General features: G+C 37.6%; 1 protein-coding gene across 1 annotated transcript; it reads right to left on the reverse strand.

Annotated features, from left to right (window-relative positions):
* Window positions 1-6,294: 6,294 nt before the first annotated feature.
* On the reverse strand, window positions 6,295-9,759 carry LOC126787937 (MDIS1-interacting receptor like kinase 2-like). The gene is made up of 2 exons (XM_050513861.1): window positions 6,914-9,759; window positions 6,295-6,812 (listed from the first exon to the last, which is right to left on the reverse strand). Exons 1-2 carry the CDS (start codon window positions 9,657-9,659, stop codon window positions 6,466-6,468), a joined length of 3,093 nt encoding a protein of 1,030 aa, XP_050369818.1. The 5' UTR covers window positions 9,660-9,759; the 3' UTR covers window positions 6,295-6,465.
* Window positions 9,760-18,336: the final 8,577 nt, after the last annotated feature.

Genomic DNA, 18,336 nt, shown 5'->3' on the forward strand with positions numbered 1-18,336 from the left:
GTCTAGCTAAGCAAAGCAGGCCCAAAGCCCACAATCAAAGGAGAAAATTTGAACTTGGAGACACCCTTGTCATGAGCCACCTCGATGTTGTCAGTATAATATCTCGAAAAATTTATAATTATTTTCTAATCATTGTTCGGAGATTTTAAAATTGGTGGTGATCTGATTATATAGTACGAGGGAGAAAACGAAAGTGTTCGAGCGATTTATACTCAGAAACGTTACCATGAGGGGTGAAGAGTTAACTTTTTTTTCCGTTAGGAATCTCAGAAAACTTCATTTATGAAAGTAGTAGAGTTCGTCGATACGAGTTCGTAGACGCGCGACACGCCTTAATCAGATGTCGTATGTGAAAGTTGTTAGTAACATAAATTTGGTTTCTGATTTTGGGATGAGTAAGAGAGGAGATTAAAAATCAGAAAATCAGTTTTTTTTCCCAAAATCAACTCGATTACTGTTCACCCGAATTCGGGTACTGTTCACGTGAATTTTCCCTATTTGTTGCCGAATCTTTCTCCGACCATATCTCTGTTGTCCGGTAACGGAATGGAGTACAACCGGTGGCGTTGGACCCGTCTTTTAGTCTCCTACCGATCTTGGTTAGTCATTGAGAGAGATTCGAGCTGTTTGAAGCCCAGAAATGAAGAAACAATACGGCTGCTCCGTTTGAAGAAGTGAGAAGAACTCCCTCTTCCGACAAGCAATCAAGGTGATTCTTCTTCTGTTTTAAAGCTTGTATGATGTATATCAACCCTCTAAAACAGTTTTATCTATTTCGAAACACAAAAGGAGAATCGACGAATTCTTTTTCTAGGGTATGTGAATAGTGTTGATTTTATGTTCTTTGTTAATTAGACTGTTTAGGCTTCGATTTAGACTTTGGTGTCAACTAGAAAGTTGTTGAAAATGGATTGTGGTGGTAAGTTTTGAAGATCATTGGTTGTCACCATAATGGTGGCAGCGCATGAACAGTCTTCATGAACAGTGATTTGTAAACAATATTTCATTAACAGTGTTCAGCTATAATGAATCGTCACCTTATATTTTACGTATTGTTTTCTAAGGATTTTATCATGCTATTAGGTGACTAACGAATCGAGTGAGGAAATCGCTCTCGGTGTCGTGGAAGTTGCACAAAAGAAATAAGGTGAGTAAACCTCACAATGATCATCATGATCGAAGTACTGTTATAATTATTGAATTTAGTTTGAGCTATTAACATAGTCGTTGCATTACTAGCTTATAAAAATTGTTCTAAAAATGGTTCATGGGTAAGTGACACACTATTTTAATAAATGATTTTAAAATGTTTTAGTGATTATGAACTATAATGAATGTGAGTAAATCTCAGTATGATAAGTCTACCCTTAGCAGTGACTCATATTTACGATTTCTTAAAAAGAGTAAACTATGACATCTATTTAATATAATGGGTTGTGTATGTGTACAAAATGGTAAATACGATACATATATATGGGTTGCTATATCGTATAATGTTACGGTTTTATTTCAATTATGAGATTATATTATTTTGATTAATTGTGGCGGATGAGACCGGAAGGGAGATAACGTACCTTCCGGTATAATGGATCATTGAGTGATTAGGTGTCTAACCACGTGATTAGGAGTTCGATTCCCCTCAAAAGCTTGTTTTAATTTTAATTTGTGACGGCGACACGTGGCAGAACAAGGTAATGACGGCGACACATGGTAAAATGACGTTATGGCGCGATATTTTCCAATAATTTTGAAAATATCACGATATATCGGGAAATGTCGAAAATATCGGACGAAATAAACTGATATATGAAGGATATATTCCTAGGCCAAAAAAACGAAATTATCGCCTAAATATCGGCGATAATTTCCATTTTTCAATCCTGAATTAGCCGCCCTTTTAACGTTGCAATATGAACCACTAAACACCAGCATCATTTCCATCATTTTGGACCTTCAGCAAATACTCAAATAACGTTATTTAAAAAGAAAAGAAAAAAGGCCAATGTGGCAGTCTTCAATCCCGATACCATTAGCAACACGACAATACCAGTCTCTTATTTGTAAGGGAGAGGTCGTGAGTTCGACTCGTTTTAGTATTTGAGTTCTTTTATTTAATAAAAAAAAAGTATATAGATGTAAATTTCTTATTGATGCGACCGACAACAGTCCATTGTTTGAATTTCAAAATTCGAAGACTGAATTTCGACGCATTTTTCGCAAGTGGATGAGCAGAATAAAAAATATAATCAATGGGTATTTGTTAATTTTGTTTGTTTTTTAGTTGAGAAACTGAGTACATATTTATGGATTCCTGATTAAGATTTGTAGAAAAATGAGCACGAACTAGTCCAACTTTTTTATACAATGAAATCTTAATGACTTGCTTTGTTCGGGCATAGGGCGAATGTTATCTTTTTTCTTCGTGGACAAAATGAGCATCAACAAGTCCAAATTCTGTGTTTGTTTCTTTGGTGATGAAGGTCGAAATTATGTGCTGAGAAATGTCTTAGTGACTTATTCAAAAGAAGAAAAGTCTTAGTGGATGCATAGACTTTTACTGTCTTTTTTCCCCTAATCAAACTGAAAATGAGTTAGATGATATTAGCTTCTCGGAAGCAAACAAAATCTCACCTTCAATCCCAATGAAGAGAGGTCCACCTTCGGGAACCCACCGCCGATTCCCATAATGGAGAAATTTTATTAACAAAAAAAATTAAAAAATCTTTAAAAAGAAAATATGGAAATGCAAACTAACATAAGTTTTTTTTTTTAAAATCACGACGTTATTTTCATTAGTGGAACTCAAGAAAGAGAGAATGATACAAACAACCACTTCACTCCCTCAGCGCTACCAGATAATGGAACTAAGCAAAGAACCTAAATTAAGACCTAAACTTAAACAATATAACTTAATGCAATCCAACTCTAGCATGAACCTCAAATCAAGAGAAAAAGTTTACCAAATTAGAAAAAAAAATACTTGTGTGACCAGCTTGCTTGTTATATTGATTGAGAATCACTTTATTGATTGAAGAGTCGATTTTTTATCCGCTAGGAATCTGAGAAAACTTCATTCATGAAAGTAGTAGAGTTCGTCAATACGAGTTCGTAGACGTGCGAAACGCCTTAATCAGATGTCGTATCTGGAAATTGTTAGCAATAGAAATTAGGTTTCTGATTTTGGGATGAGTAAGAGAGGAGATTAAAAATCAGAAAATCAGCTTTTTCCCAAAATCAGCTCGATTACTGTTCATCCGAACTCGGGTATTGTTCACGTGAATTTTCCCTATTTCTTGCCGAATCTTTCTCCGACCATATCTCCGTTGTCCGGTGATGGAATGGACTAAGACCGGTGGCGTTGGAACCGTCTTTTCGTCTCCTACCGATTTTGGTTAGTCATTGAGAGAGATTCGAGTTGTTTGAAGCCTAAAAAATGAAGAAACAATACGGCTGTTCCATTTGAAGAAGTGAGAAGAACTCCTTCCTCCGACAAGCAATCAAGGAGATTCTTCTTCTATTTTAAAGCTTGTATGATGTATATCAACCCTCTAAAACAGTTTTATCTATTTCGAAACACACAAGGAGAATCGACGAATTCTTTTTCTAGTGTCTGTGAATGGTGCTGATTTTATATTCTTTGTTAATTAGACTGTTTAGGCTTCGATTTAGACTTTGGTATCAACTAGAAAGTTGTTGAAAATGGATTGTGGTGGTAAGTTTTGAAGATCATTGGTTGTCACCAGAATGGTGGCAGCGCATGAACAATCTTAATGAACAGTGATTTGTGAACAGTGTTTCATTAACAGTGTTCAGCTATAATGAATCGTCACCTTATATTTTACGTATCGTTTTCTAAGCATTTTATCATGCTATTAGGTGACTAACGAATCGAGTGAGAGAATCGCTCTCGGTGTCGTGGAAGTTGCACGCAAGAAATAAGGTGAGTAAACCTCACAATGATCATCATGATCGAAATAGTGTTATAATTATTAAATTTAGTTTGAGCTGTTAACATAATCGTTGCATCACTAGCTTATAAATCTAAATTTGCTATTAAGTCTACAACAACATTTCCTAAGCGAAGAATATGAGAGCAACAACATGACATTCACCTTAATGAAGTTCCTTTGACAAAAACAAAACAAAAATCAAAATGACATTCACTGATTCACCGAACGCGTGTGATAAGCAATTTAAGCAAACTATACGAAGATGCCATGGTGGGAAAAGGTAAAAGCGGCAATGCATGCAACAACACTAGTAACGTCGCTCTGAAGCTAAATTAGCGCGCGCCAAGTTCAAAATATTCTAATATTGGTTGTGGACTGCCATGTCTAATCATCATGGTGCATGTGGCTGAGAAATTTGATGTCAGTCATGTCAAATATAGCCACACATTACATTCAATTTTTCCAAAGTTGATTGCATGTTAGTAGCAGCTGCAAAATTGTTTGAGAGCACAAGCTTAAGCCTCATGAAAGTATCCAGAGATAGCTTTGAGCTCTACTGGGAGAGTTGTGGGAAGTGAATTCCCTCGGGACAGTAACATCTCTTAGCTTTTATACTCGTATGCGTAGTTACACTTTGATCTAGCCATACAAGGGAATAGCCTATCTTGATTTGGCAGTGTAGATTTGATGTATCCACGGTTTTCAATTTTCTATGAGATTGGTTATAACTTATAACTATGCTACCGTTTTGAATTCCGAACCTTATGCGTGGGCTCAGCTCCTTACAGTGAGTATCGGCAGCAGATAAGAACCATATGCGTGCTTCAGATTTAGAGTAACAAAAGGGTTCAGTCTTTCCGATCGAGGGTTCAGCCTTGCTGATTGAGAATGTCAAACAGTCATCTATGTTGTCACTAATTAAGCGAATTATTTTCTTTGCTTACTAATGATGTGATTTGTAGGGTGACTTTTGGGAAGAAGTATAATGGTGATGGTGAAGGTGCAATGAAGTTCGATAAGTTGCTTGGGGAATTTATGGAGTTGTTGGGTGGTTACTCTGTTGGAAAATTTATTCCATGGCTTTCTTGGGTTAATTACGTTACCGGGTTTGATGCAAGAATATAGATTTCTGAATACAATACTTCAGGAGAACATGGTTACTTAGGATTCTTGGCACGGAGGGAGATATCTGTGGTGAAGAAGGTGAAGCTAAAAAGGATTTTGTGGGTGTCCTGCTCGATGTGTGGAAGAACAATATATGTGGCTTATCATTGGATAGAGTACCAACTAGCACTCGATAAAATGATGAGCCGTCATCAGTGAGTTCCTTCTTAAAAACGGTATCCAACTAGTACCAACAAAAAATGTGTTAAAAAAAAACTAGTACCAACAATAATCTATCCTTTAGTAGTACAATAGTTGAAGAATCCTAACACAACTTCGTTCATCAATTAAACTTGAAAATGGTTGATTAGAAATAGCAACTGCACCCTTGGCTTGATTGTAATAGCATATAAGCTAGGTTATTTGACTTATTTCGCCAAGTTTTTTCAGAGTTTTTAACTTTAGAGACGGAAATGAGAGTGGGCCGTATGTAACTCGGAGAAAATTGAGAAAACAAAGTGAGTTTATGGAACCCAACTTCATAATAAAACTGAATTTCCTCATAAAGAAGTAATGTAAGAATCATGTGGCTAATAACTTGGCAAATTATGGTAATACTTCCTCTGGGCTGACGTGGTGTGCCTTGTCCCCAATATTTATCTAAGCACAATGTAATAGCGACCAATTAGGTCTACCGAAATTTCGTATTCATTAGTTGTTTTGTGTGACTTTTTTTTTAAGAGTTTATTATTGGATCTCTGAAGTTCTTTTTGTAAAAAAAAAAAAAGTAATGTAAGAATCAAAATTCATCAGTAATGTGCTAGGAATATCATAATGTGTAGTATACAAAGGACTCGACAGATTTCAAATAAAAACTCTCCAAATGAGTGAGATTTATCTGTTGGACTAGAGCAAGGTCAAATTGAACTGAAATATGGGACCAAGAAGCAGAGCAAAATCATTTGTTTTTCAGGGCAGCATACTTTAGGAACCCGATGGAATTTAGTAGAAATTTCATTTGGATACAAAGATGGAAGGGTCGAAGTCACCTTCACTGGGCACCTGTAACTTCAGTTTGTTCTATTACGGTAGTCAGAGATCAGTAATTTACCCTGGCATGTCTGTTGGATTTGGAAGGTCATATCTTTTCCTCATTTGGAATTATGAATCTGCTCTATATTTTTAAAAAAGTCCGGATGTCTACTTTCCAACGCAGTTAACAGAACGAGATTACTACACCTGAGGAGGGAGTGGCTCTAAATTTATTAATTTAGTGAACCATATTCTTATGAGAAAATACAAGTTTACATGAAATGAAATGCTCAAACTATTGAAACTAATCAGTACATGTTTGTACCCACACAAGAGCATCTTATTTATGTCATACTAATAGGAAATACAAGAGATTAAACTAACTAATGAGTTCCGCAACTGTAATCTCTGGTTGTTCTGAAGAGCTTGCAGGTTGGGATGATAAGACCTGAGAAACCATGTGCATTGTTGGCCTGGACTGTGGATGTGGATGTTTGCATGCAATTGCCAGCCTTGCAATGGTTAGCAATTCATCTTGAACATGAGATGTGGGAGCGGGAAGGCGTTGATCCAATACATCCTTCAGCAATATGTCCTCGTTAGCGGATTGAGACGCAAGAGAGGAGATGATTTTACCCACCTGCTTCCCCATTATCACTTCTAATGCCAGCACCCCAAAGCTATAAACATCACACTTCTCAGTTACCTTCATTGTGTAAGCCAACTCTGCCAAAGACACAAGATACTTCCATACATAAGTATGTATATATAGAGTTATAGAGTAAATAAAGAACAAAATTTAGGAAACGTGTAATTAACTAATTTACCGGGTGCTATATATCCATATGTGCCTGCACGAGCAGACCAATTCGATGAATCTGCATTTAGAAGCTTAGCAGTTCCAAAGTCTGAAATACAAGGTTCATATTCGCAATTGAGCAAAATGTTCTTGCTTGATATGTCTCGATGCACTATTGGTGGGGAGCAATCATGGTGCATATAAGACAGTCCATGAGCTACACCTTTCACAATCCTCACCCTAGTGCTCCAGTCCAGCTTGTTAGCTTGGTCTTCTTTGCTCAATACTAATGCCAGACTACCTTTTTCTAGGTAATCATAGACCAAGAACGAGCGATGGGCGTGCGAACAATAACCACGAAGTTTCACAATGTTCCGGTGCCGTATCTCTACTAGCGTCCTTATTTCATTAAGGAATTCTTTTTGAGACGTCTCCTCACCATCAAGTAGTGAATGGAGTTTCTTCACTGCAACGATGCTGCCAGAAAGAAGCTTTGCCTTGTAGACACTTCCGGATCCTCCCCTTCCAATGCAATATAGAGCATCAAAATCATTTGTTGCCTTGATGATTTCATAGAACATTTTTCTTCCGTCAAATTCCGAAATGGAATAAACTTCTTTGTGCCCCACATTGCTCAGTTCTGTATCTTGCAGTTTGCTACTTCTTTTTCTAACCAAGACAATTCCAAGGAAGGCAAGGAAAAACAAAAGTGTCCCCAAAACAGGGAAAACAATGATAAACACAAGTTTTCGATCCCTTTTTGTGGCATGCTTATTTTTCATGGAGGGGCAGGGTTGAAGTCCTACAATAGGGCCACACAATCCTTCATTGCCTTCAAAATGAGCATCTTCAATTGCTATGTTGTTTGGGACGGGACCCTGCAACTGGTTATAGGACATGTCGATTTGAACTAAGCTATGCATTTGTTCGAAACTTCTGGGTATGGAACCAGAAAGATTATTGTGGCTCAAGTCTAGCTGGGACAACTGGACTAAATTTCCCAATTGAATAGGAATATTTTTGCTGAACTGGTTGTTGCTCAAATTCAAGTAGTGTAAATTTGAAAAGCCACCTAAAGTGCTTGGAATTGATTCATTGAGTATGTTGGTTGACAGGTCAAGATATTGAAGATCCTTTAATGATCCAAATTCTGAAGGTATGTGACCCCAGAGTTGATTGTCATTCAAATTCAGATTCAACAAAGAAGTCAATCTCCCAATCTCATTAGGAATCATCCCAACTAAACCATTTGAAGAAAGATCCAGTACATGAATTTGGTTTGCATTGCCAATCTCAGGTGGGATGCTGCCAGTCAGGTTGTTTCCAGCGAACCGGAGAGTTCCTAAGCGCGTAAATCTCCCCCAAATAGGTGATATTTCCCCGTAGAAGTTGTTGTGGCTTAGGTCTATATAATTAAGATTTGGATAGGCATCAAAATCTTCAGATATATTGCCTGTCAGTCTGTTTCGATGAAGAAGGAATCTAACTAAGCTCTTGCAAGTTTTCAAGCTTTTGGGGAGTGGACCTATGAAATGGTTTTTGTATATAGTAAAGTTTTCCAGTAATCCACCCCGGCAAATATTTTGAGGCAAATAACCAGAAAATTGGTTACTATCCAATTCCAGTATAGTCAAGTTCACGAGATTCCCGATCTGCTCGGGAATAGATCCAGAAAGTTGGTTTTCACGAAGAAACAAGGCTTCTAAGTTTCTCAACTCACCCAATGATACAGGAATGGAGCCACTAAGTTGATTTGTGCTCAACTCTAGATCTACTATGGCTTTCAAGTTACCTATTTCTTTTGGAATGGCACCAGAAAGTTGATTTCCATAGAGATAGAGATACTGGAGATTTGTCATATCACCCAAAGATGTTGGTATTGAACCAGAAAGATTATTCATGTGGATATAGAGAGACTGGAGATTTTTCAAATTACCCAAAGATGTTGGTATTGAACCAGAAAGATTATTTTTGTGCAAGTGCAACAGAGTGAGACTTTTTAAGCTTCCAAAATTTGGAGTGATCGGACCTGTTAATTGGTTGTAACCCATTTCAATTTCAACCAAATTTGAAAGGTTTCCTATCCCCGAAGGGATCGGACCAGAAAGTTCATTTTTATAGAGATACAAATACGTCAGGTTGATCAAATCACCTAGAGAAGCAGGAATTGGACCTTCTAGGTAATTATAGCCAAGATAAAGCTCGTAAAGAAACTTAAGCTGACCTATCTCTTGAGGAATTGAACCATTTAACTGGTTATCAGTTAGGTGCAAGACCTGAAGATTTGCGAGAAGACCAATTTCCGGGGGGATTCCCCCAGACAACTTATTAAATGATAGATCAAAATAGGTGAGTTTGGAGAGGGAAACAATCTGAGGTGGGATGACATCAAAGAGTTGATTCAAGCTGAGGTCAATGTATACAAGATTGGGTAGAGAGAGGAATGGAAACTTATGCAGCGTACCTTGTATACCAGAATTGGTGAGGTTTATCCTGTTGACACTCCCTGCAGTGTTGCATGAAATGCCTGTCCAAACATCGCATGGGCTTGCAATTGCTTTGGATTTGGTGGAATTACTGGGGGAGTAAGTCCATGAGGTCAGATTATTCTGATTTTGGTTTTGAAAGCTGGCTTTCCATTTGAAAAGAGCCTCTGCTTCACTAGATTTAGAACTAGCAGAAGAAAAAGCCTTGTTTGGTGAGGAAACTACCTGGACATACAAAATGACTACAGCTAGATAGCAAGCCTTACCAAAAAAATCTGATGTTCTCATGGTTTTTTTTTTACGTGTTTGCGGTATAAAACATTCTAGTACTTCATGATCTATTTATAAGTATTCTACACTGATGGCATTTGCTATCGCCTATGGGGGGTTCTGCAACGTTATAGTTCAGGACTTCAGGGTTGATAATTCTGCTTACATTTCCTTTAATAACTATGATGGTTTTGGTTTATTTGGGGAGACTTGATGAGTCCAAGTCTTTGTACTAGCGTGTCGAGTGGAGTGACGAGTTTACGTTTTTGCATGTTTTCTTTGAATCGATATTTGGAAAGTTTTGAATCTTTGGTTTGCATGTGGAATAAAATGTTAGAAGTCGGTCTTTATTGGTGTTTAATGGAAGTTTCCTTGACATGAGGTCATGAGCTTGGCGTAGAGGTTATTGCATGAGATGGAGACGAACTGGGACCGTTTTGATGGCCTTATGCACTGTCTTATACGCTAATTTTCTAATTTCTTAAGAGTGCGGCTATTACCGTCCTACGATCTATTTTGTTCACATTACTTATTTACCCCACATTTTAAATTTAATATTAAATTTATTTATTTCACCCACTTCTTTTTCCAAGCGTGTCCTTATTACCTATGACATATCGAATTTAAAAAGAAAGTTTTAAAAAAAAATCTTTCAATTAATTTACATCAATATAAAAGGAATAATAAAGTTTCTAATTATGATTCTAGTAATCTAATTCATATATTTCTTCTCCAAATATTTTTTTTTTTTTTTACAAAAAATAAGTTTAAGTGTTTATCTAATATAAATGTCAAAAAATTCATAGTTTAACAACTTTGAGTTGTAGAAAAAAATCGTAGATTATCAACTTCGAGCAATGAAAAGAATATTGATTTTGGTGTTAAATATTTTTTTTATAGATGTTCAAAATGTATTATATGTTCCGGGAGAATTACTATTCTACTCTTATGTGTGTCTTAGCCTAATAGGTTTCCTGTTAGGAGATAGATTAGCATCTCCATAATAGATTAGGACTCCGAATCCTACGAGATTGTGGTTTTGTAATGTCTGTATATAGGCCCCCATATCATTCAATAATACACAATTATTTCATCCTGAAACACGTTATCACGCACTTTGCCCTAAAATCCTGAACTTTTAGAGCCCTAGAAATTTTTCTCTTCTCCACCACCGGCCGATGTCGTCTCCGGCCTCCGGCACCTTCCCGTCGGCGTTCCTCGTCGGCGCAGCCCCTGCTCGTTGTCGCTGCAGCCCCCCCCCCCCCCGCTGCCCCTGCAGCTCTGCACGCAGCCCTCCCCGCAGCCCCTGCAGCCAGCCCCTGCACGTAGCCCCGCATATCTACGCAAAAACATCTTTTTGCCCCGCAAGACCCCGCATCAAAGGATTCAAAATTGCTCATCCTGCATATTTACGCAAGAAACGCGAACTGCATAAGCAAACTCTTCCCTCAAGAGAAGCTACTCCCGTCTTGTCTACCCTTTTGAGCCTATGGCCTGCCGAGCACAATAGCCATTTGGGCTTCATACTATATTTTTTTTTCCTTTTCCTTTTTCCTATTTCATTATTCAAATGTTCATTGGTACGTTTATTTCTAACGATATTTCACGTGCTCGTATAGGTAAAATCATTGCTCGTCGTACCATGGTGATGACATTCATGCCGAGATGGACGATAATTGTGTCATCTACATACGATTTCGATCGTATCCTCCCAAGATTTTTATGTCATCGGACGAAGATCGAAAAGGAATTCATCAAGCAACTTCATGTATGACGATCGATATGCAGAGCAATTTAATTATATGCGGTCTATTTGGCAGACCAACAAGTATGTTTATCTTAAAGTTGCTGCTTTTGAACATATATATATAAATTATCGGGCGCTATTAGCCTTTTTCATGTCTTCTTTTCCGGCCTTTCTTATAACGCCGATGAGACCAAAGAGGGATATGATTCCCCTCTTGGTCGACATTTTTTGTGTGACGGTCCTGGGGGAGTCACGTTATTATTTAAAGGGAAGAAATCGATTTCGTGTGGTTGTCTGAGTACACCGCTGTTTTGGGTGCGATCATGAGAATCGTCAATATGCATCGATTATTTTGTGACCATATACATCACAACCCTTCTAATTCCGGTTACATAGTTGAATAGTTTCGATTATTCGAAACCTATACAACCCTCGTTTCTTATGGATGCTTCGTCATCGCGACTGTTATTTGAATGTTTGAGTTTTCTTAAACTCATGTCTATAAACGATAATCCCAAGGTCTACGTACTCATTTATTTGAGTTGATTCATTACTCTGATGCAACACTATTTGCTGACAAAAGATCCCAAAAATAACGAATTCTATGGGACACACTTAAAGTGATTTAATGAACGTCTATGACGTTGTATTATCAGAGTTGACCTTGATGCATACTCCACATCCAAGAAACGCATGTCATTTTTGGCACCTGTATCTATTTCTTGAGGAAATTTTGGAGATGGAAAAGTAACATTCTTCCATTCTTAATTAAGCACATTTTTGAGCCTCAGGCTAAGGCTCCGCCCGATCCGATATGCAAGATTTTGTTGCTACAGACTTTTGATTAGTCAATCTATTTTGACTATGTTTTTTGCTTACTATTTTTCAAGTATGACGTTGGCATTGTAATGTTTCTTGCTCAACTTTAGCTTAAGTCGTCTATTGGAATTGGAAGTTTGGTTGTGTTGTATTAAATATTGGCATATTCAATAAATTTCTTGTATTCCTTGTTTACAAGATAATCTCGTGAGAATTTTATTTGCCTTGGCTTAGCATGCATGGTCAACGTTTGCAACTCACGTGGTTTTTAAATTGGCCGCTTTTAGGTTACATGGGACCCCAATAGTACTACATTGTGAATTTGGAAATTAAAATTTGGAAAACGGACCTCGGAACGTCAAAATTGACGTCGTTTTCCCCGGTTACTGTTCCGGCGTTTCCGGAACGTTTTCCGGCGTATTCGCCGCCTTCCGGCCGTTTGCCGGCGTTTCCGGCACCGCCATCCGGTTCCGGACGGCGTTCCCTATCGGACTTGAAGTTCTAGCACCTCCATACCGGCCAGCTCCGGCCGCCGCCGGCTAGTTTTCCGGTAAGTTTTTCCGACGATTGTTTCGTCGTTTCTTGTCATATTTCCAGCAGTCTTTGCTGCCACGTTTTCCTAGTCCAAATTTCATCTGGTTTTGAGTTATTTTGACATGGTTTTCCGGTTAATTTTCTAGTTTTCTCCAAGTCTTTTCATAGCTCAAATGATTTTATTATTATTGGTGACCACCCGCACCAATTGGATGGTTTTTACCACCCAAATTGTTTGGTATTAAACTGCTCCAATACCATGTTTTTCCAACTCTGAAGTCAAAGAATGTAGTTCTATTGTCATGTGATACATTCGATGGGATTGAACATTTGTTTCAATCCCCCTCTTACAATATCCTACGGCGTATTATCTAGAGAAGTTCACCGCGTCGTTGACTCTCTTAATCTTCATTTTGAGAATGTCCCGCCGTGTCATGCTAATTGCGTAACCACCCACACTGTCCTACAGCGCAGGTAGTTGTTTTACGGATCTTGTGTGGAGATTGTGTTTTATATCTTCGTGTCTTGCTAAGTTTTAAAATGCCATATATGCCAATGATACATTTTCATCTTGATATTTGTGTTAAGAATGGAGAGGAATAAATCTGTCAGATTTCATTGACAGTAGCTTTTTCAAGCTTAGACAGTAGCCTTGTTAGCATACAGACATAGCTTTGCTTGCCTGCAGCAGTAGCTTTATGTAAGTCAAGATTCTTTGAATCATGGGTTCAGTTTTGTTGTCTTCTCGGTTTTGACATGATCATTTTTTGGTTATTTTAAACAAGATATAATGATTCGAGTTCTTTGCAATTAACATGATCATCTATTTTTCATGTTCACGAAGCTTTGGAGGATCACCTCACCCGTGCCACGCACGGTGAGGCCGAGCGTGCCCCTCTCGGTGGCTCCATGGAATTCAGGCCTCTTCGGTGGCGGCATCCCCTCCTTCACATGAGCTTGTGATGCCTCTCGTGTTTTCTAATGCCTCCATGACAATCTCTGATGTCTATCGCTCACCACCCTTCCTATCCTCTCAAATCTATTCGATTGGATATTGTTGGAGAGTTCACCTCCACGATTTTTTATGATTTCGTTTTGCATGTCTACTGGGATCGTCGTTGAACATATTATTCCTCATGTTCATTCACTGCACGATCTAGCAGAGCTCGGACTTGGTTATGGGTACTAACCTGCCGATTTTTGCATGGAGACATGTAATGATGTTGCATGCAGCGACACTTATTCGTTTTAGACCCACAACTTGCCAAACGTTTAGTGCGTACCAGATGGTTACTGGATACGATCCCAACATTCTTTTCATTAAACGCCTATTTGGTTAAAGTTGTTTATGTGCCTCTATTGTAGTTATCTCAATAGGTCTACTCGAAACGATTAAGTATTCTGGTTGGTTATGATTTATGAATCACCAACACTTGTCCGCTATTTCCAATCTACAACCGTTGTTGGGGGGAGATATGGAATGCTCCCATTCCGGTTTTAACGCCAGGAATTGACGTGGTGTGGCACTATGTCTCATTAAGATCCCGCACTACTCAAAGTGAGTAAATATGCAACGTATTATCTACCTCTAGAAAGTCAAAGATTCGATGCTCAATGACTTTACCGATATTGCGAAAGTGACGAGATCGCACATAAATGTTGTGATGTGCCGGTAAGGTTGGAACTCTCAGAATATGGGAGAATTTCATATGACCTGGTCCTAGCACCATTGGCACCATCCCTGACAGTGGGAAAGAAGCCGGCGATGGCACCATCGTACGCTGTGGTGTTGTCGGCGCCCGTGGTATTGCACCACAAAACAAGGGTGGCAAACGCAAACATGGACTAGTAAGGGTCATAGCTTCGGTTTTGGCTCCTGCCTAGATGAGGGGGAGACCATTATTCTCTGGAATCAAAACCAGAAAGAAGCGAAGTGCGTAGGCACAAGTATTTCGCCCATCATCAAGAGATATTCTCTAAACATGTGTATCAACTAAGTTTCTGTGGGACGCTACAGACTCCTTTTGTTGATGTTAGAGAAGAATAGTAATCTCACGATTGTATACAGTGCGCGCGTGTGTTTAATGGATTGATCTCCCGTGATTGATGATGTATTCGCTTATGCTCTTATTCCGTTGTAAAACATCAACAATGAGCAACTTGACCGAAGTGGAAAGAATCAATACAGGCTGAACTAGACTTGTTATGTTGGTCGTTGTTCATAAGTGTAATAAGAAAGATGAAGTCATGCGATATATGCAGGACTTATGGCGCAAATATTGTCTCATTATCCTAGTATTGACTACGATGAGTTATATTCTCACGTTATGGATATAATTGCTTTCCGCTACTTAATCAGTAGTAGTGTCCATGAAAACTGATTTGCAGCATATGATAGTGGTCATAGAATATCTGTAAAGGGATCTTGACGCAGATATGAGAGTGCCCGAGGGACTTTAAATGCCTCTAGAACACGGAGAGCTTATGTAATCAGATTGCGACGTTTGAGAGAACGTAGTACAATCGGTTGCAAGAACTCATACCCATATGTGTTCATATGAAAGCTAATTCTTGATTCTCTATTCCTTCTAAGTATAGATGATGAAGAGATTCAATGAGCTATACATTTATACATGTTAGTGTTGTTGGGACACTATTCCTTTCATTATGACGTGATTAACTATACGCCTATGCATTGTCATTGGACTTGCATTGCTTCTTTGACATGGGTTTAGTTCTACACTTAGTGAACCAACACAAATCCTATCCACACCAACGCCGCCAGCAGCTCCAGCAACATCAACGTACGCTTTGGTGTAGTAGTCGACACTGGTAGCGTAAAAGATACGTACGGTTCTGCTTCGGACCAAAATCAGTCATTCATTGGTCCATTCCCTCATTCTTTTTGCGAAAGACACATTGAATGTGACAAATCAGAATCTGTCCAGTTTCGTAGGTCAACTTCAACGAGACCTACAGGACAGCTCGCTCGATGAAATATGGTGAAATTGATACCTTTGGAAAAGTCTATGTGTCTACTTTCCAGGGACACCAACCATTTGTTCATAGCTATCATACTGAGTGAGTTATGGCTGTTTTAGCAAAGTAGGACAGTTATGTCCGGAAATTTGCAAGTCAGTCAACTTCGACATAGCATTGTGAACTGCTCTGATCGGATTAGGTTGTGAACCTTATGTCACTAGAAACCACGGGTGTCTACTTTCTAGAACATTTTACGGTTCACTGATACCTATTTTGACGAAGCAGTTATGGCCATTTAAGTGAGTGAAAGTCATTCTACCCGAGAATCTGATTTTCATTACAAACTCTTGTTTTGAGTTGTTATGCAATCTTGTTTCCTAAGATCTAAGTTTGACTAAGTATAGCATGTATGATCTAAGGATGTGTGGTTAGATTAATGATTAATCATTAGCCCAAGATTACGTTTGAGAAACATGTAATGAACGTTGTATACGTTGTTCTTTGTACTCCATGATTATGGCACTAATCATGGGGAGTTGTTTTGTAGACTTCAGGGGGAGTCTACCTCACATGATGCTATCAAATATAGACGGTGCGTTGTGCTCTTTTTCCCTTCGATCAAGCTTTTGTTTTTACCCAAGAGGTTTTTATTTTGCTTGACAAGGTTTTTACCGAGGCAACGATGTGTGCACCATGCAACCTAGGCATGCGACACAAGGGGGAGTGTTCCGGGAGAATTACTATCCTACCCTTTTGTGTGTCTTAGCCTAATAGGTTTCATGTTAAGAGATAGATTAACATCTCCGTAATAGATTAGGACTCCGAATCCTACGGGATTGTGGTTTTGTAATGCCTATATATAGGCCCCCATATCATTCAATAATACACAATTATTTCATCCTGAAACATTATAAATATTTTATTAAGCTGCTAGTAATGATTTATGATTTGAATAACAAAATTACATATAATTATTGAACAAAAAAATAGAAAAAAATTTTGATCAAAAGAGAGAAATATTTTCATATTCAAGTGGAAAATATCAATATTTAATGAGAATTTAAATATATTTTGTATACATATAATTAATAATTATGTAATTTCGAAAATTAGTGTACTTATTTTGCATTTAGGTAATATAGTCTTTCAATAATTGAAATGTTTGTGGGATGAACAAAGGAGTTGATGGGGTTGCAATAGACACACCATTTCTTAATCCTCCTTTCTTTCTTTTTAATTAATTATATATTATTATGCAATGTTATAGTTCAGACTTCAAAAGAGCGTATAAGAATTTCTTTCATGACGTCTATGATGGTTTTGGTCGACTTGGGGAGCGTTTAAACGTGGAGTCGAAGTCCTTCCCTAGCCAACTGGTTCTACTCCTCGGCGACCAGTGTTTAATTTGAGTATGTCTGTTATCTTTGGAGTTGAAATTGAAGTCTTTGTATCTCATCCTTGAATGCTAAACGAAAAGGAAAATATTTGTGTCCATACCAATATGGATAGACACGTCCATATCCTCTTATTTTTATAGTTTTAGTAGTGTGATTCCATAATGTTAACCGTTCAAAAGTTTAAACGATCAATAAAAATCACCTCTGTAAAATATGGATTGAAACAAAAATTGTTTGTTAATTAAGTCGATTACATGAAACAAATAAACAGTAATTGTGAAAGTTAGTAGTCTCATAATCACCCGTCTATTTGTTTGATACAATCGGTTATACAAACGATATTTGTTTAAATTAACTTTTTCCAAAAATGATCTTTATTGATTAACAAAACTGTTGAACGGTTAAAATTTTGTATACACACTACCAAATGTATAGAAATAAGAGGAGTTTGGAAGCACAAGTCCTGGTATGGATACAAATATTTTCCAAACAAACATGATGGAAGTCTGTTTTTTTTTTTTTTTGTGTTTAATAGGAGACTGATATGCTCTCAATGGCTAAGGTTTTATGAAGTCAAGGCGTAGAAGATTTTTTTTTTTATACGAAGGCGTAGAAGATTATATATCGATACTTCTCAGTGAGTTTTTTTTATAGGAACTGGTTCAAGAGACATTAATGTTTACACAAGTTTTGACACTCCTTGGTAGTCATTGGATTTCAATACACTTAACGGTTTAGATTAATTGTAAAGTGACATGGCACGTGACTTGGAATTATCTATTTTCATAATAAATTTGATTAAACTTTTCTTTATTAGAAAAACAAAACGAAATTTAATTGAAATCTGGAAAAATCAAAGATCAATCCACACAAAAATAGAGAATCTTCTAAAAAACAAGAATAGAGAAAACAACGAAGAAAAACAACATGAAAAGAAATGTATACAGTCATTTAGATTATGCTGAAATGAGGCACATCACACATGGATCGCAGCTTATAGGGGAGACTAATTGATATAGTGGCCTTGTTTTGGACTAATTTGTAATATTAGCAAGTTTATTTAGCACGTTTATTGAATATTCATGATAGGTAAATCCCAGTTTTTGTTCTTCAATTTCTAAGAGTAAATTCCTCATATGGTACTTAATGTATGAAAATGAACAAATTAGTATCTAAAGTTTTACTCTGTTTTTCCTTTTGGTACTTCTGTTAATAT

The sequence above is a fragment of the Argentina anserina genome, chromosome 3 (genome assembly GCF_933775445.1).
Source record: "Argentina anserina chromosome 3, drPotAnse1.1, whole genome shotgun sequence".
Classification (NCBI taxonomy): Eukaryota; Viridiplantae; Streptophyta; class Magnoliopsida; order Rosales; family Rosaceae; genus Argentina; species Argentina anserina.